This window comes from Lycium ferocissimum, chromosome 11, assembly GCF_029784015.1.
Source record: "Lycium ferocissimum isolate CSIRO_LF1 chromosome 11, AGI_CSIRO_Lferr_CH_V1, whole genome shotgun sequence".
NCBI lineage: Eukaryota > Viridiplantae > Streptophyta > Magnoliopsida > Solanales > Solanaceae > Lycium > Lycium ferocissimum.
This window is the reverse complement of record NC_081352.1, coordinates 63306105-63333792: the sequence shown is the minus strand read 5'-3', so window position 1 is coordinate 63333792 and position 27688 is coordinate 63306105. Positions and strand designations below refer to the sequence as shown.

At 36.4% G+C, this 27688-nt stretch overlaps 2 protein-coding genes, 1 long non-coding RNA gene and 1 other non-coding gene across 4 annotated transcripts; 2 read left to right on the top strand and 2 right to left on the bottom strand.

The window, feature by feature from the left end:
* The first annotated feature begins 13625 nt into the window (after positions 1 to 13625).
* On the top strand, positions 13626 to 14748 carry LOC132037748 (uncharacterized). The gene is made up of 2 exons (XR_009409972.1): positions 13626 to 13836; positions 14435 to 14748. It is a non-coding gene; the product is annotated as an uncharacterized LOC132037748 (long non-coding RNA).
* Positions 13945 to 14023, top strand: LOC132038758 (small nucleolar RNA R16). Its single transcript, XR_009410240.1, has one exon. It is a non-coding gene; the product is annotated as a small nucleolar RNA R16 (small nucleolar RNA).
* A 9316-nt stretch (positions 14749 to 24064) lies between the features above and the next one.
* Positions 24065 to 25092, bottom strand: LOC132037986 (serpin-ZXA-like). Its single transcript, XM_059428700.1, has one exon. The coding sequence runs from the start codon at positions 25037 to 25039 to the stop codon at positions 24218 to 24220; it is 822 nt and encodes a 273-aa protein (XP_059284683.1). The 5' UTR covers positions 25040 to 25092; the 3' UTR covers positions 24065 to 24217.
* Positions 25093 to 26113: 1021 nt separating this feature from the next.
* LOC132038564 (serpin-ZX-like) lies at positions 26114 to 26838 on the bottom strand. Its single transcript, XM_059429216.1, has 2 exons — positions 26422 to 26838; positions 26114 to 26119 (listed from the first exon to the last, which is right to left on the bottom strand). The coding sequence occupies exons 1-2, from the start codon at positions 26836 to 26838 to the stop codon at positions 26114 to 26116; spliced, it is 423 nt and encodes a 140-aa protein (XP_059285199.1).
* Between the last annotated feature and the right edge of the window lie 850 nt (positions 26839 to 27688).

Below are 27688 nucleotides of genomic sequence, written 5' to 3'. Positions count from 1 at the left end.
ATTATTTAAGTGGTATATTTGTGTATATCTTGTATATGTTAATGATATATTTGTGTATATCTTGAATATGTTGTTGGAATGAAGACTCCCAACGGCTATTTAAGTGCTAAAAATTATAAAAAGCTGAGAATGTGATACAAGACTACATAAGTAATTTAAAATAAAACTTCAAACTTAAATTGATAACATTGCAAATTCAAAACATACAAACTTGAAGGGTTAACTTATTACAAATGAAAAGTTTAAAACGCTAGCATCGATGGAGAAATTTAAAGAAGAGATAAACTTCAAAGTTCAATTTTGTGCCTTTTGTCCAAGTGCCTACATAACGGACAGGTACCCCAAAAAACCGATTTGGACTTATGGAGATATATTTGACCATAATGTTGACATTTAACATGTTCCTCGTCTACTCGCTCAAAATGCAACCACACCGGACTTGAAATTGATCTTCGGACTGGAGGAGGAGGTGGAGGATTATCATTATCCATTAAATTTAAATTTTGAAATTTGAACTTGGAAGTTGGAAGAGAGAGAGAGAGAGAGAGAGAGAGAGAGAGAGAGAGATTTATATGAGTAGGAAATTTAGGGATAGAGGAGAGTAGGGAATTGTGAGACAATATGGAGAAGAATGAATGGTATTTATAGATTGAAAATAGGACCAAAGTATAATTTAAGGAACTTGATGGTTAAAATAAAGTTGACAGCAACTAGATTTTAAAGTATCAAACTTAATAAATTTTAGTATTACAATTTTTTTTTAAAAATTATTAAAATCCGGCCCGGCCCACTAACTAAAACCCGGCCCGTCCCACTTAGCCCACTATGTACCCCTACCCGGGTAAGGGGCTGAGCCGGACACTCCTTTCCCTCCTCCAACCCGGCCCACTAACTATGGCCCGGCCCAGCCACCGGCCAGGCCCCATGTGACCCGCATTTATATGGCCCGGCCCGGCCCAACCCACTTGACAGTCTTAGTGTTGGTGGTATTGTTGAAGCTTGCGATACCTTTCAGTCATTTCTTCGGCCGCTAATATCTTTACGCCAGGCCTCGTAACTTGAAATATCACGAAGATACTGCGCAAATCATCATCATTCTTTATAAGTGAAGGAGGTATCTTTTTTCTTAAAGGTGCAAAACTAAGCATGCAAGTAAAGGATAGTTGACTCGGCGAATGGGCAACCTAGTGTGGTGGTGGTCCGTCAACCTGTCTATCCGGACCTGCAGCACGTTATGCAGCGTCCACAAACAAAAAGGACGTCAGTACGAATAATGTACCAAGTATGTAAGGCAGGAAAGCATAAATAAAAGCAGTAATGTAAATAGAGATAAGGAAGAGACAAGCTGTAACTCTGAATGCTGCTGAGGGCGTATGACATGCATATACACATATATATAAGCCACTATGTGGGGCTGTAACATCATCATCAAGCCGCTCTTTGGGGCTAACATTATCATAACGTATCCGACTGCAGTGTTGTGCACAATAGGTGTAGTGCCCAGCCGATTATAGCACGACTAGGTGTCATAATATAATATATATATATATATATATATATATAGTGACACATGAAAAGACATCCTAAACCTTTCGGAGTGATGTAAGATCAGTAAACCTCCAAATACGTTATGTGAGCTACCTCGTCAACATATGATATTATAAGAATCAGGAAATACCATCAACATATGATTCACATGAGAAGCCAAGAATAGGAACATAAGCATGGTCATAAATCAACATACGTTTCCATAGAAGGAACAACTTGCACATTTTCTAGCTTCTAAGATTAGAGCATTTATTGGAAGGACATTCGCTTACGTTACTTTCATCGGATTCGTGTAAAAGAAGGAAAGGGATAACCCTTACATACCTTATAATGTACTGCCCAACCACAAGATAAGCTAATCCCGAAACTCCTTAGTCTACAACAATAGAAACGGTACTATCGTCACGATACGAGTGTTATAATTATCATATTGGAATGATAAACTTTTTTTTCTATAACAAATCGAGCAGCATCTCCCCTATTTTCTTAACTTCCTGCAAGTTCAAGACAATCAGAAAACAACCCAACAACAATAATATTCCCAACAAGCTCCTTAAACAATTCAATAATCACAACGAGCGGCAAGATCGGTTTTACGATTAACAAACTATAGTTTTAAACCCCTTCTTTCTTCCAGAACTTGTTAACAACAGCAACCACAACATACTCAGTTTATTCCACGAATTTCCAGCCGCAAAATACCATAAGGGGGTCTTCAAAATAGTTCAACAAACAACGACAACAAAAATACGATTTTCGACTTTTATTTTATGGGTTTTCAATCATACGAGCTAGCCATAACTTCTACAAGATTAAATACATGAAGGAGAAGTTAAATCTTACCTCAAACCACTTGAAACAATCTCCAACATGAACTAGAGTAGCTCCCAAATCCACCACAACACGAAGAACAAGAAACTCACTAGCACTACGAGATTTCTGGCATTTGATTTGCGTTGTTAACCTTTGGATTTTCTTTGGGATGATATAAGAACATTTAGGGAGTGTTTAGGAGAGCTTAGGGCCTGATTGTTCTAGCATATGAAGTGAAATGAATAGGGAACCGCTTCAGTCTTTAAATAGAAAGTTCCACCACCTCATGTGGGTCCCAAAGGGCTGCCTGCGCAGTCTCGCGAAAATGGGAATATCTCTCTACTCCGACGTCGTATCGACGAACAGTTTAATACGTTGGAAACTAGACTCGTATACCTTTGATATGGTGGGTGGGTCACCCTGTTACTCTAAGTATATTTGGATGAAAATCTCAGTGACATCTGACCTAAATTTCAGTAGAATTATGAACGTAACTTGCGATAACTTTTGCCGGCTTTTGTTTTACAACTTGCTTTGACTTCAACACTTAATATATGACCATTATACGATTCAAATACCTCATAACACAACCTTCTTGGCATGTTAAAAACTCCTAGTATTACCCAAAAGTACGGGTTATACGTCGGCCCGTACCTCCGATGTACGGACTGTAAGTCACTCCATAAGTTGGAAATTTAGCGAACATTCACTCGCTTCGATTCATTTAACCTCTAATCCTTCCAAAACATACTAACCATGATCTTAAACACTTATAGCCTTAGGAATAACATCGTTCATCGGCTTTTCATTGACATAACTTATGACGCAACTCAATGTACGAAAACACGGGATGTAACACGATTATAAATCAACAATGGGGGGTGAGTCTATTTAACAGTCATCTATCGTAAATCAATGATCGAGTGAGTTAACAAAAACATATTTGGGGAGGCGGGGTTGAAATGGGCTACAAAACCCAAAATGTACAATGACAAGAGGTTTTATCACTTACCAGATGAATAGAGGATACAATATATTTCTTAGAAGTAATACCCAAACCAATGTACCGCCAATTAACGTCAACATCGAAAAATTTGGGCATCCTCTCCTTACGGGAAACACACACCAATAACTACTACTGAGCTGTGAATATGGCTATTGAGAGAAAAAGAAGAAGAACTGAGATATATGCTAGAAATGGAAGAATTGCGAGCAAAACGAGTAGAAATAAAATATTAGTACGCTATAAGAGGAAGAAGAAAATGGTGGGATGAGGGCAATTGGGTATGACAATTTTATTCTATTTTTGAAAATAATTTTACTTATATAGTATAATCAAAGTGTAATAAATGAAACTTTGGGGTCGGAGTTTTAACTTCCCAAAACTCTTATGATTAACTCTGTCACCAATTAACACTAATTAAGAGAAAAAGGTCATTTGACCAATAATTAAGACTTGTAGTAAAAAGTTGTTTGACCAATAATTAAGACTTGTAGAAAAAAGTTATTTGACCAAATACATCCTTATTGTTTAACCACGACTTTCATTACATCCTCATAATACTCCACTTAACTATGATCATCTTTTAAGTTTCTAAAAGGTTACCAAAGACATCCTTCCATCAACTTTTACATCTTCCCCAGCGAAATCTTTTTTCTCGCGTTCACTTGTCTCTCTGTTTTTTTCTTTCAAAAAATTTTCACAGGCTCTTCAAAGGTGAAAAAGAGCTTTACATGGCCATACAACATTAAACGATGTTGACAAACTACCTTCTCCAAAAACATTCTCTTCCATTCTTAACTCGATCGTTGGTTAGCGAGCTTTTGGGTGAATCTCCTTCAGTTCTTTAGTCATGACTCAACATCTAGTATAAAGACTCAAAACAATCAAGCTATTACTTTTTCCCGAATTAGCCGGTACCATATATTTTTAGTTAACTCCTGATACGGATGACATAGTACTGATTGACGAGACGCGAAGCAGCGTTAACGGGAAGCTGGAGGTTTGGATACAGACTCTGGAGTCTAAAGGTTTCAAGTTAAGCAGAACTAAGGCAGAATACTTGGAGTGCAAGTTCAGTGACACTAGTCAGGTAGAGGACGAGGATGTGAGACCTGATACTCAAGTCATCCCTAAGAGAGAAAGTTTCAAGTACATGGGGTTAGTTATTTAAGGCAATGGGGAGATTGATGAGGATGTGACGCATCGTATTGGAGCAGGATGGATGAAGTGGAGGCTCGGCTCCGGCGTTTTCTGTGATAAGAATGTGCCTTCAAAACTTAAAGGTAAGTTCTATAGAGTGGTGGTGAGACCAACTATGCTGTATGGGACAAAGTGTTGGCCTGTTAAGAAAGCGCATGTATAGAAGATGAAGGTTGCAGAACTGAGGATGCTGAGATGGATGTGTGGGCATACCAGGATAGATAGAATTAGGAATGAAGTGATTCGGCATAAGGTAGGAGTGGTCCCCGTGGAGGATAAGTTGCGTGAAGGGAGATTGAGATGGTTCGGACATGTGCAAAGGAGATGTACAGAGGCTCCAGTGAGGAAGTGCGAGAGGCTGGCCGTGGGGGGCCTGAGGAAAGGGTGAGGTAGGCCTAAGAAGTCTTGGGGAGAGGTTTACCGAAGACATGACCCTTGATAGGCAGGTGCGGAGGTTGAGTACCAGGGTGGAGGGTTAGTAGGTTACTGCGTGGATCGTTTTTCCATGCCAAGTGTACTAGTAGCTTTTTACGTCTGCTTATCCTTAGATCTCTAGGGTTACCTGCTTATTTATTTGCATTCTGTTTATCTTATTATCTTGTTGCATTTGCTGTCTTTTATTACTGATGCCTTTTCATCTTTTCTTAAGTCATTGAGTCGAGGGTCTATCGAAAACAACCTCTCCAAGGGTCTATCGAAAACAACCTCTCTATCTTTACAATATAGAGGTAAGGTCTGCGTATACTCTACCCTCTCCAGACCCTACCTATGGGACTATACTGAGTATGTTGTTCCCGATATGCAGTGGCGGATCCACCCTTTAGGGTGGGGGTGGCATGGCATCCCCTAGATTAATAATTTTTTTTATATACTTATGTTGTAATTTGCTTAAATTAGGTTATATATTTGATCCTTCCACCCCCAGTCGTAAATTAGACAAAGGTGTCACGGCTTAGACATAAATTTGAATCTATCTTGAACATTTTCCGACTCCCATTTTTCTTTGTGCTTTTTACTTCCTTTGTACCAGTAATTCCCTTTTCGGCTTTCCCAATTTTCTATTTATCTTTTTATTATTTATATTGTCTTTCCTCTTTTCTATTATTTTATCTGTGATCTCTAGCAAGAACACATAAATAAAAACTTCAAAATCCCTTAAACAAAGCATTTCTCTTAATCTCAAATATGTGAGTATTTAAATCGAAAAACTTGGGTCTCAATGAGAATTTTGGATTGAGATCAAAATTCAATTTTTATTTTTTATAATTTCTTTTGTTTATTACTCCCTCCATCCATGTTTACTTGTCTATATTTGACTTGGGACACTCTTAATAAGCAATAAATAAAATGAGAAATGAATTGGAGTACTTAATAATAAGGGTAAAATAGGTATAAATTGGTAAATTATGTCTTGGTTTTTCAAACTATATAACTTACAAGTAAAAGTGGACATATATTTTTATTATATTGGACAAATAAAAATGGACGGAGGGAGTTTATTATAAAAATTTATGCTATTCTATAATTGCTAAATTCAATTTAAATCACTTTACTACTTAAATTGTGATGGAAATTTCGTAAGCACTGCTTAGAAAAAACATGAAATTTATGATTTATTTTTGAGAACTTGTAGTTTATCTAATTCTACATTTACTTATGGGGTGCATTTACCTATTGAAGAGTTTTTCTATTATTTTTCTTATTTTGATTGGTGTAATTCCCTTATTGAAGATGTTATTTTATTTGTGCAAATTCATTTTTTAATATACATAAGAGATGTCCCTTGGTGAAAATGTTGATTTTACTTCTGTTGTTAATGAGTGTTATTTCTTGTTTAAGATGCTAATTATGTTCGTTTCTTGATTTTTGAGATGTAATTTCATATTTGCAAATTAAAAAAAAAGCCTATTAAGTTGACCCGAATAAACTAAAAAGAGATGGACCCAACCCAAATACACGTTCCTAACAAGATGTACATTGTAGAAAATTGTGGCACCCGCCACCTTCAAATCCTAAATCCGCCTCTGCTGATATGGATATTTGCTCACATAAGTGGTTCTAAAAGTTCAAGTTCCCTCATGTATATTTGAACTAAAATGAAGCCATATAAAAAAATAAAAGTAGAGGAATTTAGAAAGGTAGAAAGCTTAAGCTTCACGGGATCTTCCTTTGTGGTTGTGTAATATTATATCATTAAAAGCCTTTCAAAGTATGTTGTAAGTAGTTCTCTCCGTTGGGTGAATTGCGTAAATACATTCATAAGAGGAAGGAAGAGGGAGAAAAAGGTTTTTTTTTTTTTTTTTTTTTTAATTTTTTCGTGAAGGGTGCCTTTCTTGATCTGCTGATGGATGTGTTTCGGAAGAGCAAGTGTGTAAGAGAAAAACATTGAGCATAGGAATGTGATTTTTTGCTGGGTTTAATCATTAGAACTAAGGGGTCATTTTGTAAAGAATGAATCTTGGGCCTAACTCAACCCCAAAGATATCTCATTAGGGGAGGATTATCCAAGTCCATATAAGAAGATCAATTACCCATCCCATATCCGATGTGGTATTCTTAACACTCCCTCGCATACCCAGGCCTCGTTAACTTAAGTGTGGACAATATAGTATGGGAGCCCAACATCGGTGAACAAAGAATTGGGTGGGCGTGGCTCTGATACCATGTTAAGAATGGAGTTTGGGGCTAACTCAATCCCAAAAGCTAGCTCATAAAGGGTGGATTGCCCAAGTACATATAAGGAGATTAATTACCGGGCATCTCATATCTGATGTGGCACTCTTAACACATTTGGTAGGGTGTATAAGATTAGTACTCAATAGGTGTATTTGTAATGTAGGTATTAGTAATGAAGATATTAGTTATGCTAAGATTATTTCTTATCGATTATTTGGTGTGGTGTATTAAAAATAACATGCATTACATAATTTAAAAAAAAAAATTTGTTTATAAAACACATCATCCACATTCTTTAGCCTTGAGGGACTTCAAAGGCAATTCTGTATTTAACCATGCTTATGCATGTATTAATAGTCTTATACCATAATTTGCTACGCATTAGTTATACATAGATAATACCAAATAGGGTGTATAACTAATACTTGTATTATATACAACAACAACAACAACAATAACACAAACCCAATGTGATCTCACAAATGGGTCTGTGTAGGGTAGGATGTACCCAGACCTTACCCCTACCTTTATGAGGTAGACAGGCTGTTTGCGGTAGACTATCTGCTCAGAAAAAGTACTTGACACAATAATGTTAGAAAAGAGATATCAAAATAACAAGATACAAAACAAATGTGGCAACAGATAGGAATACACATCAAGAAATAAGAAACTACGTGATAACAAAATACTACTACTAAAAGGAAAAGATGAGAGGAGGAGACTCGCACCCTCCCTCCCAATACAGAAGGCGACAACGTTTAGCTACCAACTAATCTTCTAACCTATTCCTCGAGGAAAAGCCCTATATATCTTATTAGTCAAGCCTAAAGGCCCTTTACTAATATAATAGAAGGTAAGACCGGCTTTCGCGCAGCTCATATATGTCTGAGGATCCGCATAGCCCTCGATTTATGTGTTATTTATCCATTCCTACTTTTTTTATGCCAATGTTGGTGACTGGAGATAACTCTCTTCAATTATTCCTGGGATGGGAGGGAGTTAAGGCAGAGAGTAAGGGAAAGCTCGGACAAGTTATCCTCTTCCATGAGATGCCCATGCTTTGATTCGAAAGCCTTAGCCAGTGATGAATCCCCAGGTATTTAGCATCTAGTTTGATAGGACCAGGAAGAGAGGACTCTTTTTTTCCTCCTCCCTTCAGTCCAATTTGAACCCGACTGGCTCCTAAAAAGAGAATTTTTAGTTGAAAGTCCGGCTTTCTAAAATGAAAATCTCCCAAATTTCTGCTTTGTTATTCCCATCATCCGGTAATCACAGGATGATCCACAAGAAAGGTGGCAGGATTCGAACCTATGGCGGGCCTGCCCCCCGACTCGCCGGGTTGGGTGGCCGGGTTAGCACCCCTCGTAGCCTCTCGTGCCGAAACGGTTGAGGCCAAGCGCTACCCGGGGCCGCCTAACCTTGTCTCCCCTTGATTGGTTGGCGGGCTGGTTAAGGCCCCTACTTAAGATTCAATTCATAAGACGCATTTTTTGTTGCCGTGAGGCTTTGGTTAGGCCAACGTTCCCAGAATATTCAGGAAGGATGAAAGCCTTTATCTTTGGGGACCTGTGTGTACTATAGTAATGTATGGCAATATGCCCAGAATCTGATTGAGGGGCAAAATAGGTGTTGCTAGGAAATGAATCAATACCCACGAGCAGAGACATCCTTTTTCGGTTTACAACGATTATCTCAAGTTTTGGATCGAACTAATCCATTGACACAAATAGTTCATGGGAGAAAATGAAGTTATTTGGGCAACTTAGAGGGCGCCCGCCTCCTCTTCAGACGTGTCCTTGACAACCTGGCGGTTCTTCGGTCTCCGCTTTTGGGGGAGGGAGTGCTTGGTCGCTAAAGTCAGACTTGGAATATATTATTTATCTGTACTTTATTAATGGGATAGGAATTCGTAGTGGGACTTTCATAGATCCTTCGAGCGAGAAAGGTAGAACTCGGAAGGCTGGCCAAGGTTGTGTCCTTCCGAGCGAATGAGGTCGACTCGGTAACCGAGGGCTTGCGTGGAGGCGGCATAGCCACCACCGGCTTGGAGGTCACTTCAACGTTTCTCTGCTTTTTTGAGGCCCGCGAAAAACTTTTATTCTTCCCGAAATTGTTCATTGCATGCTGAAGTGAACAGGGGCGGTACCAACTACGACTAGAAAGCGGTCACTCCTGTCAATGAATACCACTCATAGTTGTCTATGTTAGTAACATAGCCATAACGACTTTGTTTTACTGCTTGAGGTGGTGATAGCTTTTATATATTTGCTTAATTATAAGCTTGCATCAATAGCATAGGTGAAGGCATACCATTCCAGTTCCATATCTGGATCCAGAATCATGAATAGATAGGGGCAGTATATGCGGGGGCTTCTCTGGAAGAAGATCTAATAGGGGATCCTGAGGTTGAAGATAGGCTAGCAAGTAGCGAACCTGAGACCAAGGCCACGGAGCTTGGATACGGTTTCCCGATTGGAGATCCATTCACCATACCTTCCTATCGAGGGTCATGTCCTCAGTCAGCTGAAGCTGCGTCATGTCTTATCTAATCACCTTCCTCCAATTCTTCTTCGGCCTGCCTCTACCTCTCCTAACTCCTGCTATAATCAACCTCTCGCAGCTCCTTACTGGCGTATCCTCGTACCTCATTTTCTCATGCCCGAACCACTACAGCCTCACTTCCCTCATCTTGTCTGCTACTGACGCCACTCCCCACTTGTCCTATATAAATTCGTTCCTAATCATATTTCTCTGAGTATGACCATACATCCATCTGAGCATCCTCATATCTGCTACCTTCATCTTCTAAACGTGGGTATTCTTGACTGGCCAGCGCTCTGCCCCATACAACAATGTTGGTCTAACCATGACTCTATAGAACTTACATTTGAGCACTAGCAACACCTTCTTATCGCATAATACCCCAGAGGCAAGCCTCCTTTTCAACCACCCTGCTTCAATGCGATCATTATAAAAAAAGGGGTAATTTACGGAGGTTGAGAGTTGTAATTCGCAGGGGTTTTATCTTCGGCTAGCAAATAGTGGAGGCTAAAACCTCCGCGAATTGCAACTTTCAACCTCTGCAAATTAGCCTATTTTTTGCAGCGGATGTGCGATGATACGCTCAAATTACACCTATTAAATGATGTAAAGCGGATGATGTCAAATATAGTAACCTAACTAGGTTGGGGTCGAATCTCACAGGGAATATGGTGTGAAAAGGTTACTAAAGTCGTAGAGTACTTTCTTAAGGTCTAATTTCTTATTCCGTTGAGTTTATAGAAGATTGGTTGTTTATGACTAATTGCTACTAATTGCTTTGGATTGTAATATATGGTAAAAGAAACCAAGGTTGTGTCCCCTTCTAGATAAAGTGTATGCTATGGTGATTGATCATGATATACTTCTAATGGATCATTATACGAACACACTTAACCTCTAATTGAATCCCTAATGTTTCCCAACAGTTAAAGATTATTTCTCTTTATGATTTTCCCAAATATAAAAGAGTGTATATGAAGAACGGTTAATTCGTGCCAAGTAAATTCCTCTTATTCCTAAGTGAATTTATTAAACAAGGGTTAACGCCTTGAGTTCTTGTTATTTATCCCTACCAAACCCTACTCACTTTCCCAAGTTAAGTAAAGTTTATGGCTTTAATCAATGTTTGCAACCATCACTTATGAATGAAGAACAAAGAATAAATAAACCCTAACAATCCATTATGTGTATATTAATCCCAATCCCCAATCACAAAACACCCATTCTAAGGTTCACAACCTTAGTAGAGAAATTAGCTACTCATAGTGGAAGAAGAACAAGAAGACATAATAGAAATCATAATGCTTACTTTCGATTGATTGGAATTGAAATAAAATAATTGTAATTGTTTGTTCTCCAAAAAGCTTCAAAAACTATGAGTATTCAATGCTAGGGAATAATAGTTTAAAACTGACAACTGATAATAAATAAAAACCCTACAAGGAACTATTTATAGTGGGCCAATTCTTCCAAAAATCAAATAACAGGTGTGGCCCGACAGAGCTTTTCACGGACCGTGAGACTTCTTCAGCCACCGTAGAATTGCAACTCTTCTGAAATCAGGATCAATTTGACGCTATCTTTTGACGGACTGTGGAATATTTCACGATCCGTGGAATGCCGTCGTGAAATCACCTTCTTCCACATGAATCACTGGAACTCTTTCACGCTCATTTTCACGGGCCGTGGATCGTGTTTCTTCCTATGGAATGGTACTTTCAGTTCTTTCCACTCTTCAGTGTCTTTTTGCTTAATTTTCACTGCTCAGCCTCTCGGGACCTTGAATACCTGAAACATGATAACAACACGTAAAAACAACACAAGCTTGATTGAAAACAAGTAAAAATTATAGTAAAAAAACATCATATGTGCCGTAATTTCACGGCACATCATGCGACTTCATTGTCAATCTCCCCGTCTCCCTGGATTACAGACACAAGATACATGAAGCTTCCTCTCTTGGGTATGACTTGTTCCTCTATCTTCACTTCTACCTCCGTCTCATGCACTACATCACTGAATTTGCACTCTAGCTACTCCGTCTTAGTGATGCTTAACTTGAAATCTTTGGACTCTAAGGCTTCTCCAAACTTCCAGCCTATCATTAACTCCACAGTGTGTCTCGTAGATCAAAACTATGTCATTTGCGAATAACATACATCATGAAACCTCCCCTTGAATATGCTCTGTTAATTCATCCATCACTAAGGCAAATAGATTGAAAAATGTACCGAACAAGGAATGAGTAAAACCAAAGCTAATACATATATTATTTCTTCTAATACATCCTACGAAACGACCTCTAAAGAAGACCCATCAAACTTGATGACAAAAAATGGAAAAAGAATAGAGCTTGATGGCAATGAAGCTAAAAGCTGGACGACTTAATGGAGTAGATGGTGTTTTCGATGTTGTTCGACCAAGCCTTTCTGATAGGATTTCTCTTCTAAAAAATGTGTTGAACATAAGAAAAAAGACTGTTCCATAGAGAAGATGGATGGATGTTTTTGGTCACTTTTTTAAAGTTAAAGAATGTTTTTGGTTAATTGGAATAATATGAGGATGTAATGAAAGTTGTGGTAAACCAATAGGGGGTGTATTTAGTTAAAAACTCTTTAACCAACTGACTAGTACTCACTTTGTCAAAAAAAAAAAAAAAAAAGATACATTATATATCTAGAAATAGTTTAACTTAAAACTTCTCTGTCTACTCTTATTGAAATAATTTATAACCACACACATTTATGGTTTGTTTTAGACCACAAGTTTCAAAAGTCTTCATTTTTTTTCTTAAATTCTGTGCGTAGTCAAACTCTATCACATCAATTGGACTTCCTAAGTTAAAAAAAAAAAAAAAAAAGGGAAAAGGGTCAACAATACGCCTCTACTTTCATTTATTAGTCAAATTTGTTCTCCATTTACGAAAGTAAACAAAAATACCCCTCAATTGGATGGAATCTCCAAATCAATAATTCCCCAATTTCACTTAAAATTACCCGATTTCCTTTTTTAACCTGAGTATAATGAATGCTCCCGGTTGAGCTGACAAAGTAAATGATTCCAATTAGGATTGAAAAATAGGCTACTGCAGTAAAGAAATCACTGATTCTCTCGTAAGTTAAAATTCTCATTCCCACGCTGCCAAAACGCAGCAAGCAGCCAACAAAACCCGGCGAGCTCCAACGAACTCCGACAAGCTCGTCTCCAACCACACCAATCTTATATTTCACTTGCCTTGTACTGATAAAACATAAAGTGTTTAGATGGATGCCAATTATACATAATCTCATCGTAAACACGGTCCAATAAAATGTACTGCACCTATAAACTTGCAAATTAAAAATTCAAATAAAAACAAGTAATATAGCACTTATGATCACCTTTACCAGTTGAACAGGCAATTAAGCACGTGAAAATAATCCCCTTTAACTATTCCATCCATAACCGGCAGGAGCGAATTTCAGGAAAAAGAATTATAGGAATAGATTGCAGCGGAGAACAGAAGGAAGAAAAGGTCAACTATTTTAATTAGGTGGGTCGGGTCGGGTTAAAAAAGAAAAATTTGGTAAGTTTACGTTAAATTTGGGAATTGAGGTTGATTTTGGAGATTCCATCCAATTGAAGGGTATTTTTTTTTTTTTTTTACTTTCGTCACAGCAGGCAGGGTAGATATAGCATCAACTTATAACGGGGGATAAATTTGACTAATAAATGAGAGTAGAGGCGTATTTTTGAACCTTTTCCCTAAAAAATACATAGGTGTAATTGTATTTTTTGATTTGGTGTTTCCGCCCCACCCTCACAGATCGCGTAGCTAAAGATTTCGGCTGTCCCACTATAGCATTTGCTACATGAAGCAAAGCCCTAGGCATTCTAAAACCCTATATAAGAATGTCCCAACCTAGCCGTTTTCCCAATATTAGTCCATGAAAGGGAAAAGGAAGGAAAGAAAGAACCTATCCCTTGATATTTCTTTTCTTCTATTTGTCTATTGATTTTTAAAATAAAAAAATGTTTCGTCACTATTGTTTCGTTTATCGTACTGCATTGAAAAGGTTAGCTCACCAGCCCATTGCATTTTATCCCCTTTAGACTTGGTGTCAAATGGACCTTCCAATATCTAGTCTTTTATTTGTTTATCTAATAATTTGATGGCTCATTAATTTGGCAAATGAGGATACTACTTTGTTTACACTGAATAACCTTGTGGATTATATACTCCGCTTATTATCTGATGCCATTCACTTTACTTGTCTCTTCATACACTTGCATCTGTTTGGTGTTTGTTAGATAGTTTTAGTTTGATTATATATTTCATGCCAGTCTGATTTTGGAGAACTCCTAATATGTGTTGAAAGACAAATTATCGGGTTTTAGAACAAAATTGATATCAAATTTTGGGCAGAGCTGTTTATTTATTTATCTCAAAGATTGAATTTTTCTATAAATCTTGGGTTAGCATCTCTCATTTGATGATTATGTTGGCAAACACTGTTAAACTAATACTTATTCTACACACTTCAACTCTCAAGTAAATCCCTTGTGCCAACAATTTTATCCTTACTAATTCATACACTTTTATCTGTACTCATTCGTTTTACTGGTGTATGTGTGTGTTTTTTTAAGGAATCTGTTTTTCATCTTATTCTTCAGGTAATAAGGTAAATCCAACATATTTTACCTAAATTTCAGGCTTGCTCTTTGATGAGAATAAGCAGATGGGCAGTCAGAACCTGATGCTGTGTTGAGTGTCTGCATAACTTCCTTTAATGGAATATCTCTGAGAGCTATAGCTATTCTATGTAGTTTCTTTTCAGGCTGTCAATTTCTTATTTTCATCTGTGTGTTATGATGAAGCTGTGATAGTCTTTATTTACTCCCTTCATCAATTTGCAGTGATGACTTGCTAAATTATGTCTGGACTTATGAAAGATGTTCATGATTAATTAAATTGCAAATTCTGAGCAGCTTTTAGCTCATGTTTTCTACCTATTTTTTTTTTGGCTATCTCATTGTTGCTACATAGTATTGAAATAAATACAAACTTCTAGTATCTGCCATTCAATGATTATGTAGAAGATCAGGGATGCCATTGGCTTCTTTGTGTTTTTGAACTTAACATTCAAACACCTAAGGTGGAAGGTGGTAGGAGATACATTTTTTCTCAACTTGTATACATTTTTTCTCAACTTGTGTATGGATTCTTTCTGCAGTAGCTGATAACATGTGAAGGTGTTTATTAACTTAATTGAACAAATGTTGCTGTTCGTGCTGATTTTGATGTTAAAGTTGATAGGATTACACAGTTGGTAGTTGAATCTCAAGCATATTAACAGAGAAGCTGGTTATCAACAATCATAAATAATATTTCAAAGCTCCTAGCGTAGGATTTTCACTAAGGGGTTCAAAAATATAAATGAGTAAACAAACGAAGAGTCAAGGGGGTTCAACATCTACTATATATATATATACATAAAAAATAATTTTAACCTTAGATATACAGGGTAATTTTTCACCGAAGGGTTTCAGGTGAACCCTCTAGCCACCACCTGGCTCTGCCCTTGCTAGCGTTAGCTAATACATTGACGTTTAGTGATGTTAACTTGCATGTTGTAGTACAGTCAGTGTCAGCTGCGAATATTGCCCATTAAAATTTGAATAGACAAGAATGGCTTGCAAAAGATCTGTTGTGTAATTACAAAACTGGTTCACCCGAAACCGATGCCCCTAAATATCCTATGGTGTTGCTACACTCCAAGAACTCTATGAGAAATTTTGTATTAAGTACTATGCAAGGAACTTTCCCTCAGAAGAAAGAGAGTTGTTGCAATGGGGGCAAAGGAAATGAGAGGAAGAAGAGAATACTGAATTGGGAAAGAATAGTGAGCAATACTAATGTAGTGGCTGAATACACATATGCTGCTCTTAAACTTGTCCGAATTTTTTTTTTTTTGGCAACTTACATAAATAGCTACCTTTTATAAACTCATAACAATATATAGCTATAAGTTTGCAATTTACAAACAGTAGCTACCTTTGCAATTTCGGCTGTATTTCCGTGTATTTAAATACAGATGTAAGGTTGCTATCCGAAATACAGCTGAATACACCAAATACATGTGACATACATCTGACCAAATACACTGAAATACAGTCCAATACAGCGAAATGTTAGATTGCTATTCGAAATACATCAAATACATATGACGTGAATGTGTGCCAGCCAAAACAAAAGGATTATCAGTATATAAATACAATGAAATACACAACTCCACGCAAATACAGTCAAAATTATAATTTCTCAAAAAAAAGAATGTGGCCAGCGGGATTCGAACCTGGGCAGGCAAGGGCAAAGCACACGCCCAATGACCACTCCAACTACAACGCGCCGCATGTATAGTAGCTACGAAATGTAAAATGTAGTTAAAAAATGTAAGTATTGCAAAAGGCAGTTATAATCCATAAATTGCTCTTAGAAGTAGTTATGACATGAAAATTTTCCTTTTTTATTTAGGCACTTCAATTAAAATTGTCTATTAAACACTTCTCTAGCTGTTGGGCAAAAGAATTAGATGCGAGAAATTTACACGCGGTAACCTGACAGAGTAGCCAATAAAACAAAAACACAAGGCTCTTTGCGCTTAATAATCCAAATAAAGTACTTCTGTCCCAATTTATGTGGCACAGTCATTTCAAGAGTCAAAACTTTTCAATTTTGACCATAAATTCGGACATAAAATATCTCTTTCCGCCATTTTTCTTCATTCTTTTTCTTAGTTTTGTTTCTTTTATCCATGGCAGACCACCATTGCAAGATGAGCTTTTAGAAAATATCCAGCACCTTCTTCTCATCTCAAGCAACAGTACAGAAATTGAAAATTGAAATACAAAAGATCAATCCACTACAAATTATATCAATAAAAATTTGAGGCTCAGACCTGTAATCCATCTTAGGTACTGGGGTTCATGGTTGACAAAAAATGGAGATGTTCAGTAATGAAAAATCTTGTTTTAAAGATGGAGCTTTTCAGCAGGAAATGTTAAAAGAAAATGAACAAGGTCAACTCGTTCTTGACCGGTGGAGAGGGCGTAGTGTCGTATTTGTAGTTTGTTGAAATGTGATATGCTCCTTTTTTTTTGTATAGCCGTAACTTTATTATTATTCATTCTCAGTGTAATAGAAGCTCAACAGATAATTAGTACTCCCTCCGTCCCAAAAAGATTGACACTTTTTATAGTCAAATGAGTTTTTATTTGACCGTAGTTTTTTTATGTCTTTTAAATATTTTAAATTATTAATTATGATGACTTATAATACTTTTTACGTAGTTTCCAAATATGTAAATTTTATTTTGAAAAAATTAAAGATTTAATGTTCAAACATACGATCAAAATTAAGAAGTTTGATTCACGAAAAACGAAAAATGCCAAATCTTTTTGGGACGGAGGGAGTAGTATCATTTTGGGTCGCGAGTATTCATATATCTTTGTGAATGACAGTTTTATCTTTATGACTTGATTAATAAACGTGTCGAATTTTGAATCAATAATATTACCTCAACTTAAATTGTTCTTAAATAAATAAATAATTGTGATACATAGGCATGAAGTAGGTAGTTACTGCACTACATTGGTTCGTGCGGTACAAGTTGCATATATTGGATGTCATGCCACATGTCATTTCATTTTGGGGCGTGACACATTTATATGTGCGCATTCTTGAGAAAATAGAAATAAAAATAATTTTTTTGAGATCTAAATCTCTCCACGTTTAGTTTTATTACATAACCTACCTTGTGATTTACGATATTATACTTATTTACCTTTGTTTTAATTTTCTAACATTCTCTTACCTATCTATATTATTACTATAGAAAAATACTATGAACATACTCAAAGGGCAAATATCATCAAAAGAGTCAGTGAAGTACGAAAAGGGTCCGACTTGGGAAAAAGAGGGTGTGACTGATTTGGGGTTTGAAATTCTGGTTAGAAATCAAACTCTTTTGATGTTTCACAATCTAAAGCTTCCTCCACCCCTCCAAAGCAAAGTTGCTTGATTTGATCTTCTTGTAGTAAATAATATTGAAGTTCTATAAGGTCATCAGCCATAGCTAACGATTGTGCATATACATCTACACAAACTCTCTCATCATAATCATGTTCATCCTTTCGGATTTGGATTTCCTCTAGTATGGATCTGTCCAGTTCCTCTCAGTTCTACCCTAAATGAGATATACGTGTCCTCTAGATAGGCAATGGGACACGTATATCTCATTTAGGGTAGAACTGGAGGAACTGGACAGATCCCCTACCGGAGGGGATCCAAATCCATCATTTTCTCCTTATTTAGGTGTTGCTTCGGAATTGTTTTGTAGACATGATTTATCTCCCATTAATCCCATTATTATCCCAAAGGAGATCCTATTGGACTTCCCTTTCTTGAAACCCATAATATTATTGGTGTTGGGAAGAAACAAGCAACAACCAAATTGCACGACGAGGTAACAGCGGAAGAAATACCCAAGTCAAAACTTTCCACACTATTTGAACCAAGAGAAGACAATAAACACTAGCACAAATGAAAATTCGGGTAGCAACTATACCAACAATAAAATAGCAGAGCAAGCAAAAATAAATTGAATGCAAGAGACACCAAATTTACGTGGTAAAACCCCTTCAAGGTGAAGAGGGAAACATCCACGAGATCTCCGGCCCACAAAAGCTCCACTAATAATCAACAAGAGTTACAAAATTTTTCTCCAAATGGCTACAACATCAACCAAACACGGAGAAATAATACATAAAAGATAGCACCAAAACAAGTGAAGAAAGGAGAGAAATCACCCCAAAAAATGAGTTACTGTTCGTACTCAAAAACTGGAGCTACAGACCTCAAAATCCAATCTTCACCGTTGAAATCGAAGAACCAGATGTTGAGAACCTCCAGTTCAAATTTGAGAACGATCCAACGGTTAACGAATTGAGAAATGCAATTTTAAACGGACTGCTGTAGCAGAAAAGTTTCTGGACGAAAATCTGCACTTCTCTCTAACTTTTTATCTCTATATGGCTGCTGAATTCACCCTTGTGTTTTGAAAATAAGACCTAAGTTGTCATATATATAGTGGATTTTAGGACAAAAGTGGGTTGGTCCAAATTGAATTCAGTTTTATTAATTCAAATCCTATAGGAAGGGAAAACCCCAAAACCCTACAATTCTCCCCCTCCCGACTATGTGGAGAAAACTACCATCCCGGCGATCAAGTAACACTCTTAAACTTCCCTCTTGGTAAAGCTTTAGTCATCATGTCTGAACCATTATCATCAGTGTGAATCTTCTCAAGTTCAAGCAACTTAGAATCCAACACATCTCTAATTCAATGGTATCTCACATCAATATGTTTCGGCTTACCATGAAATGTAGAGTTCTTGCCAAGATGAATAGCACTTCGACTGTCGTAATAAAGCACATACCTCTCTTGAGCAAAGCCAAGTTTCTCCATAAATCTCTCATCCAGAGCAACTCTTTACAAGCTTCAACAGTAGCAATAAGCTCAGCTTCTGTAGTAGATAGAGCAACATATTTTTGCAACCTAGATTGCCAAAACACAACTCCCCCTGCATAAGTAATCAAGTAGCCCGAAGTAGACTTTTGAGTATCAACATCATCGGCCATATCTGAATTAGTGTAACCACAAAGAATAGGCTTCTCTATTCCAAAACACAAACTCAAACTAGAAGTGCCACAAAGATATCTCATAATCCACTTCACAGCATTCCAATGCTCTCTTCCTGAATTAGAAAGAAACCGGCTAACAATACCAACAGCATGAGCAATATCTGATCTTGCACAAATCATCACATACATCAGACTGCCAACAACTGAAGTATAAGGAACTTTCTTCATACCTTCCTTCTCATCATCACTAGAAAGACACTGCTTCATGCTCAATTTGAAGTGCATAGCTAAAGGTGTTTTGACAACCTTAGCTTATCCATGTTGAACCTGCAAAGTACTTTTTGAATGTACTTCTCTTGTGATAACCACAACTTCTTGGCCTTTGTCACGAACAATGCATGCCAAGAATGCTGTCTTCTTTGGTCCCAAGTCTTTCATAACAAAAGACTTATTCAACTTTTGCTTCAAATTCTGAATTCTGCAAGCATTTTGACCGACAACAAGCATGTCATCAACATAAAGCAATAAAATGATAAAGTCACCATTAGAGAATTTTTGCACAAAACCACAATGATCTGAAGAAGTCTTCTTGAAGCCCTGTTGACTCATAAAAGAATCAAACTTCCTGTATCACTGCCTGGGAGCTTGTTTCAAACCATACAAGCTCTTTTTCAATTTGCAAACATAATTCTCTTTACCTTTGACTTCAAAACCTTCTGGCTGTTCCATATAAATTTTTTCATCTAAATCACCATGGAGAAAAGCAGTTTTAACATCCATTTGTTCAACCTCTAAATCTAGACTTGCAACCAAGCCTAGAACAACCCGAATGGATGACATCTTCACAACTGGAGAAAATATTTCATCAAAATTAACTCCCTTCTTCTGATTAAAGCCCTTTACAACTAATCTAGCCTTGTACCGTGGAACTAGGTTACCATTTTCATATTTCACCCTGAAAACCCACCTGTTTTTCAAAGCTTTTCTGTCTCTAGGAAGCTTAACCAGATCAAATGTATGGTTATCATGCAAGGATTTAATCTCATCTTGCATAACATCAAACCACCTTTCTTTTTCTTCACTGTCCATGGCCTTATCAAAACTTTCAGGTTCTCCCCCGTCAGTCAAGAGTACAAACTCATTGGGAGAATAGCTACATGAAGGTACTTTCTCTCTAGTAGATTTTCTGAGAGAAATCTCTGGAGCATCAATAACGGTTGTTCTTTGTGCCAACCGTATCATCTTCCACTTTGGAGCATCAACAACATCATGCTGGTCATTCTGAACATGATCATCATTATTTTGAAGATTTTCTTCAAGTGCAATAGTCATAGGAACTGGATCAACATCAACTAAGTTCTCACTACTCTGAGAATCAACCTTCTCAGCTTTGTCAAAATCTTCAATTTTTTGGTCTTCAAAGAACACAACATCACGGCTTCTAACAAGTTTCTTCTCAACTGAATTATAGAAACGATAGCCAAATTCGTCATGACCATAACCAATGAAGATACATTGCCTAGCTAGTTTTAACTTCCAGCTTTGACCTCTCATCCTTAGGAGCATGCACAAAAGCCTTACACCCGAAGACTCTCAAATAAGCATAAGAGACATTCTTACCAAACCAAACTCTGTCAGGGACGTCACCATCTAAAGCAACAGTAGGAGATAAATTGATAACATAAGCAGCAGTATTGAGTGCTTCTGCCCAAAATGAATCTGGAAACTTAGCATCTGAAAGCAAACATCTAACCCTCTCAACTAGAGTTTCGTTCATCCTCTATGCTAAACCATTTAGCTGAGGAGTCTTTGGAGGAGTTTTCGATGCGAATACCTTGCATCTGCAATAATTATCAAAAGGACCAATATATTCACCACCATTACTGAGCGGATGCATTTTAGTTTCTTCCTTGTCCGTCTCAACCAAGGCACGAAAAGTCTTGAACACATCAAGTACTTGATCCTTGGACTTCAAAGGAAATACCCAGAGTTTGCGAGAATGATCATCAATAAAAGTCACAAAGTAAAGTGCACCACCACGAGAACTTACTTTAAAAGGACCACACAAATCAGAATGTACCAACTCCAGCAAATCAAGCTTTCTTGAAGGCGAATGACTCTGAAAAGAAACTCTTTTCTATTTCCCGGCTAAGCAATAAACACATCTCTTTAACTTTGCTTGTTTCACTCCACAAAGAAAAATCTTCTTAGCCAAATTATCAATCCCCTTTTCGCTCATATGACTCAACCTTCTATGCCATAACTCTGATGAAGTATCATTCTCCACCAAATTTACTGAGTCACTACAAATGGAGCCCTGAAATAAGTACAAGTCAAATATCTTGCAACCTCGAGCCACAACCATTGAACCTCTAAGAAGCTTCTACTGGCCACCACCAACGGTTTGATCATAACCCTCATCATCAAGCTTTCCTACAGAAATTAAATTTAGACGAACATCTGGGGCATGCTTGACATTGTTAAGAACCAACCTCGAACCGTTCTTACTTTTCAAGCAAACTGTGCCAATTCCAAATACCTCAACCTCACTATCATTGCCCATTCATAACATTCCAAAATTACCTGGAGTGTAAGATGAAAATAATTCCTTCTTTGGCGTGACATGAGAAGTGGCACCTCAATCCACAAACCAGGTAGACTTATCACAAACAAGATTGATATCATTTTTACCATAAGCAACAAGAAGATCATTTTAAGCAACAACAGTAACACGATTTTCATTATCGCCTTCTTTCTTTTACTTTTTCTGGTCTCTCTTAAACTTGTAGCAATGTTTGTTGATGTGCCCTTTCAAGTGACAATAGTCACATGTAAGATTCTTTTACCTAGAGGATCTTGACTTGCTTCTACTTTTACCTCTATCATTTTGACCTCTAAAATTGCTTCTCCTCTTGTCTTCATAACCAAAACATCGGCATATGAAGTTGAAGAAGACGAAGCCTGAGATCTTCTTCTCATCTCTTTATTCAAAGCACCACTCTTAGCATATTCCATAGTTACACCATCACTAGGAGCATAATTAGTCAAAGAAACTCGAAGAGTTTCTCAGAGGAAGTCTACGAGTATTAAAAAGCCAAAGCCCCTATATTTCTTCATCAAACTTGACACCCATTCCAGACAGCTGATCAAGGACACCCTGAAAATCATTTATATGATCAGAAATAGGACTGCCCTCTTTGTATCTAATATTCATCAATTATTTCATTAGGAACAATTTATTATTAACAGTCTTTGAAACATAAAGTGTCTCGAGCTTTTCCCACAAGCTTTTAGCATTTGTCACATTCACAATATGATTTCGAACATTATCTTCAACCCATTGCCTAATATAGCCACAAACCTGTAAGTGCTCAAATTCCCAATCCTCATCTTCAATAGACTCGGGTGTCTTAGAAGCAAACATAGGTAAATGCAATTTCTTGACAAATAGAAGATCTTTCATCTTGCTTTTCCAAATATGGTAATTACCTCCATTTAAATAAACCATCTTGTTCATATTTGCCTCCATCATTCAAATACACAATCAAATACAACCACAAGCTCTGATAACACTTTGTTGGGAAGAAACAAGCAACAACCAAATTGCATGACGAGGTAACAGCGAAAGAAATACCCAAGTCAAAACTTTCCACACTATTTGAACCAAGAGAAGACAATAAACACTAGAACAAATGGAAATTCGGGCAGCAACTATACCATTAATAAAATAGCAAAGCAAGCAAAAATAAATCGAATGCAAGAGACACCAAATTTATGTGCTAAAACCCCTTCAAGGTGAAGAGGAAACATCCACGGGACCTCCGGCCCACAAAAGCTACACTAATAATCAACAAGAGTTACAACAATGTTCTCCAAAGGGCTACAACATCAACGCCAAACACGGAGCAATAATACATAAAAGATAGCACCAAAACAAGTGAAGAAAGGAGAGAAATCATCCTAAAAAATGAGCTGCTGTTCTTACTCAAAAACTGGAGGTACAGACCACAAAATCAATCTTCATCGTTAAAATTGAAGAACCAGATGTTGAGAAACCCCAGTTCAAATTTGAGAACGATCCAACGGTTAACGAATTGAGAAACGCAATTTGAAGGGGACTGCTGTAGCAGAAAAGTTTCTAGACGAAAATCTACACTTATCTCTCACTTTTTTCTCTCTATATGGCTGCTATGAATTCACTCTTGTGTTCTGAAAATAAGACCTAAGTTGGTCATATATATAGTAAATTTTAGGACAAAAGTGGGCTGGTCCAAATTGAATTGAGTTTTATTAATCCAAATCCACATAGGAAGGGAAAACCCAAAAACCCAACAGTTGGTGGCGTAGAAGAGGGCAGAAGGTTTGAGCATAGTGATGGTTTCGAAGAAAAGATCAAAAATTTGATCTTATATATTTGCTTGAATGATGAGAGACCATTATTCGGACATACTATCAACAAGAATGAGGATCCCACTAGGACCAAGAGATATTTTCAAAAATAAATAAGTTAAAAGATTTGTACAAGGAAATCAAATAAGAGAGGTAGGAGTAATATCATAAATCATAAGGAAGATTAGTATTATGAAGTCAAACCTGAAGGTAAATCTCTTAAATTTCCCTTTTCTTTGAGTAAATGACATACTCATAATAGGAAAAATAGAGTCACAAGCATGATAGATGTGATACATCATAGACCAAGATCTTTAAAAATCTAAAAATAACTAAACTACCAGCCTCTCAAGATTTTGGTAAAATCAGTCCCTGGCTGTACTATCATCGGATCCACTTAACAGAGGATTTACTACAATTCCAGTGAAAAATACCGAACTTGTTGTCTCTTCTCTGATCATGAACAAGAATGGATGATCTGCTTCGAACTTTTTTGGAGGACCATCATCCAAACAACATCCCATATCATCTTCTGACTCGAAAGTAACAGCAGCAGCCTCAGTACCTTTCTCATCAATTTCTATAAATGCTTTCTGTATTATCATGGAGACATATAAATCATCTTTATTCTCCACAACCTCTGTTAGGTCCATGCAAGATTCGTCAAAAGGTAGTTTCATTCCCATATCCTGCATTGTTGTTTTCCCTTCTTCTGTCATGAATGAGAATTTGAACTTTGGAATGTAAAATGCAGCAAGGTATTCATTCCACAGCTCGAAATCTTGTGTGAAGAAGTTGGAATCAGAGTTCACTTTCGTTAATAAGCTTGGCAATCCATTCTTTTCATTAGGAAGAAAAAAGTACATGGAGAAGACTTTTTTATCATTCTTCCCTTTTTCATAAGGAATTTTAACCACTTGATAACTTTCAAATGATCCATATAAATAACTATGACAACCAGTCATGAAGGGAACTGGAACCTTGCCTCCATTGAGTAGGTAAAAATCCTTGTCTCGAGTGAGGCTTTCAATAAAATTATCTTTCCATGTACCTTTAAAATATAAGGCGTTTCCAAGTAAGAGGACTGTACTTTCCTTGATGTGCTTGGGCTTGAGAACTTCATCAATAAGGCCTTTTGTTGCAGACTTAGCCCATGAGTTAGCTTCTTTTACCACCTCCTCCTGCATGTTATTAATATGTTTATGTTAAAAAAGGAAATGTTACTATAATTCATTTGCCGTTTTATGCATTCGTATGTGCGTAAATAAGAAAGTTAAGTCTTGTGGTAGTTCGGCTTGGATACCTTTCCATATAGTAGTATTTAGTAGAGGGAAGGAGAGTCAAGGACTTTTCATTATTTGATTGTGTATTCTGATACTTAGAACCTTTCAAGTGATAATCTGCGATATTTTTAGAATAAGCCTATGATAAGGAATTAAAATTTAAGCACACTTTGACATTACCTAAAAATAGAGAATTGTATGTACGTAGCCGCCCCTTATGATCAATAAAAATCTTAATCTAATTTGTTAAAAATATTCCGGTTGGAAAATCATAGTGACGATAAGAAACATTGAATAATACAACATCAACGTAACCACCTCAGTCACCATGCCCTCCATTTAATCTCAAATAACTGAGCATGATGCTTCATTTGGTAGGCGTTTGGACATGTGGTTTGAAATCATGGTTTGAAACCATAAGATGAAACCAGCGTTTGGACATGCATTTCATCTCATGGTTTCAAAAAATTTAAATATAAAACTTGACCCATAAGTTTATATTTTATAAAAAAATACCCATAAGTTGGTACATATTTTTAACAATTACTCCCACCAACCATTTACCAACCTCATTAACTTCCACCAACCTTTATTTATGTCTACCATGTGGAAGGATTATATATTAAAGAGTAGTTACATTACTATTTATGTTAAATTTTCGTTTTTATTGAACTAAAGTTTGATCAATTGATGTTGCATTTTTTAGAAAGGCCTTCTAATAGCGTATTAATTTTGTTATGAACTATGACTTGCTCATTTGGTAAGATTGTATAAGAATTGGGAATGTTTTGATAGTTTTCATAACTTGTGAGGTTTTTATGTCTATAAGAGAAAAAATACAACTTAAGATATCTAAATTACATGTCCAAACATGGTTTCAAATCATGGTTTGAAATCATTGTTTGACCATGTCCAAATGGCTCCTTGGTCTCATCTCAAACATGTAAGAATAAAAATGTATTAGAAGTAGTCTATATTTCATATCTTTATAAGAAAATATAATTCAATTATAAATCTGAGAAAGACCGAATCTAACAATACTTTTCTTAGAAGTACATGAAGATGAACTCCTAACATAAGGAACTAATATGTGGTCTTCTCTACTTCATAGAAATATTTAATTGTAACTCCCTAATAAGGATTAATTTATAAAATATATGGATTTTATGTGTATATATATCTCCACAGAGAGATCACACTCAATCTAACATCTGATCAAGGGCATATATAAATCTTTTTCTAAAACAAGAAAATATTGTAGATTAGAAAAAAAAAAAAAATAGTACCTTTCGTCCAAAATCAACATATTTTGCTGTTGTCTTGTAGACATTCTTAACTAGTTCTTGGTAAGACTTTTTGAGACGAAGTGTTTCTTTTAGCCAGAGTGCACTAAGGAAGCACACATCAGGACCCCCATCACCCTTATTGCTCGTGGCTATAGCAGCCATAGCTAAGAACTTGGAATTCAGATCATCGATACTGTCGACTGCAAGATATTCAAGCATTTGTTTTAACGTAGGTCCCGTTGCTCCGGCTGCTGTCATGTTCAGTACAGCAGTGTAAGATAATGGAGACAACACAATGTTCTCAGCATTGGAACCCTTTTGAATCTCCTTCAACATAAGTTGAACAGTAACTTGTGCACAGAAATCCTTCTTTTGTTCTTGTTGTCTCTTCATGTTTTCTTGTTTTTGTATCTGCATGTCTTTGTCAGGGGTGTCGTTATATATAGAGTTGAATCTTGAAACCCTAACACGAAAGTTTATTGTTTACAGCTTGTATTCTTTAGTTCAAGAACAAGAATGGTAACTTTAGTTTACCCAAAATACAAGATGTAAAATCCCTTAAATTTCTCCATTATGAATAATTTGAAAATATTATCTTCCCTATTATCATTGAATACCCTGATATTTCTCTGACTATCTTATTCCTAGAGAGTTGGATCTTGAAACCCTACTTTTTCTTTGCTACTAGTGAATTTGATCTCACTTCGCGCTAGTAAAAGACTTAAATAATCTTTTATAATATTAAAAATATTTTAATCTTCAGATCAAAATATATTATTTCTCACGTTTTAATTTGTTTTATATTAAAACGTAATTTTATATTTCTCTCTTGACCCATTTTTTTATTTTATTATTATTATTATTATTATTATTATTATTATTATTATTATTATTATTATTATTATTATTATTATTATTATTATTATTATTGTCGAATTTTGTATAATCTATATACGTGAAAGTAAACTAAATATTTTTCCTGTTTTACCTTTTCCTCCTTTTCTTCTTATCTTAAAAACCTTTTTCGTTCTTACTTCCCTACATATTCATTTTTTTTATATGTCAAATTAGATCTCCATTTTGGCTCCTCAGTTGAATGAAGTTCTCGAAATGATAGTATCACATTATACAAGATACGACTAGCACCACGTTACTTGATATTCCATTGCATAGGTTTTAGCATTGAAACTATCATTACTACTTGCTACGTGTTTAATATTGCCCCCGTAATCATATAAATTTAATTGGATTTAAATTCATAAAATAA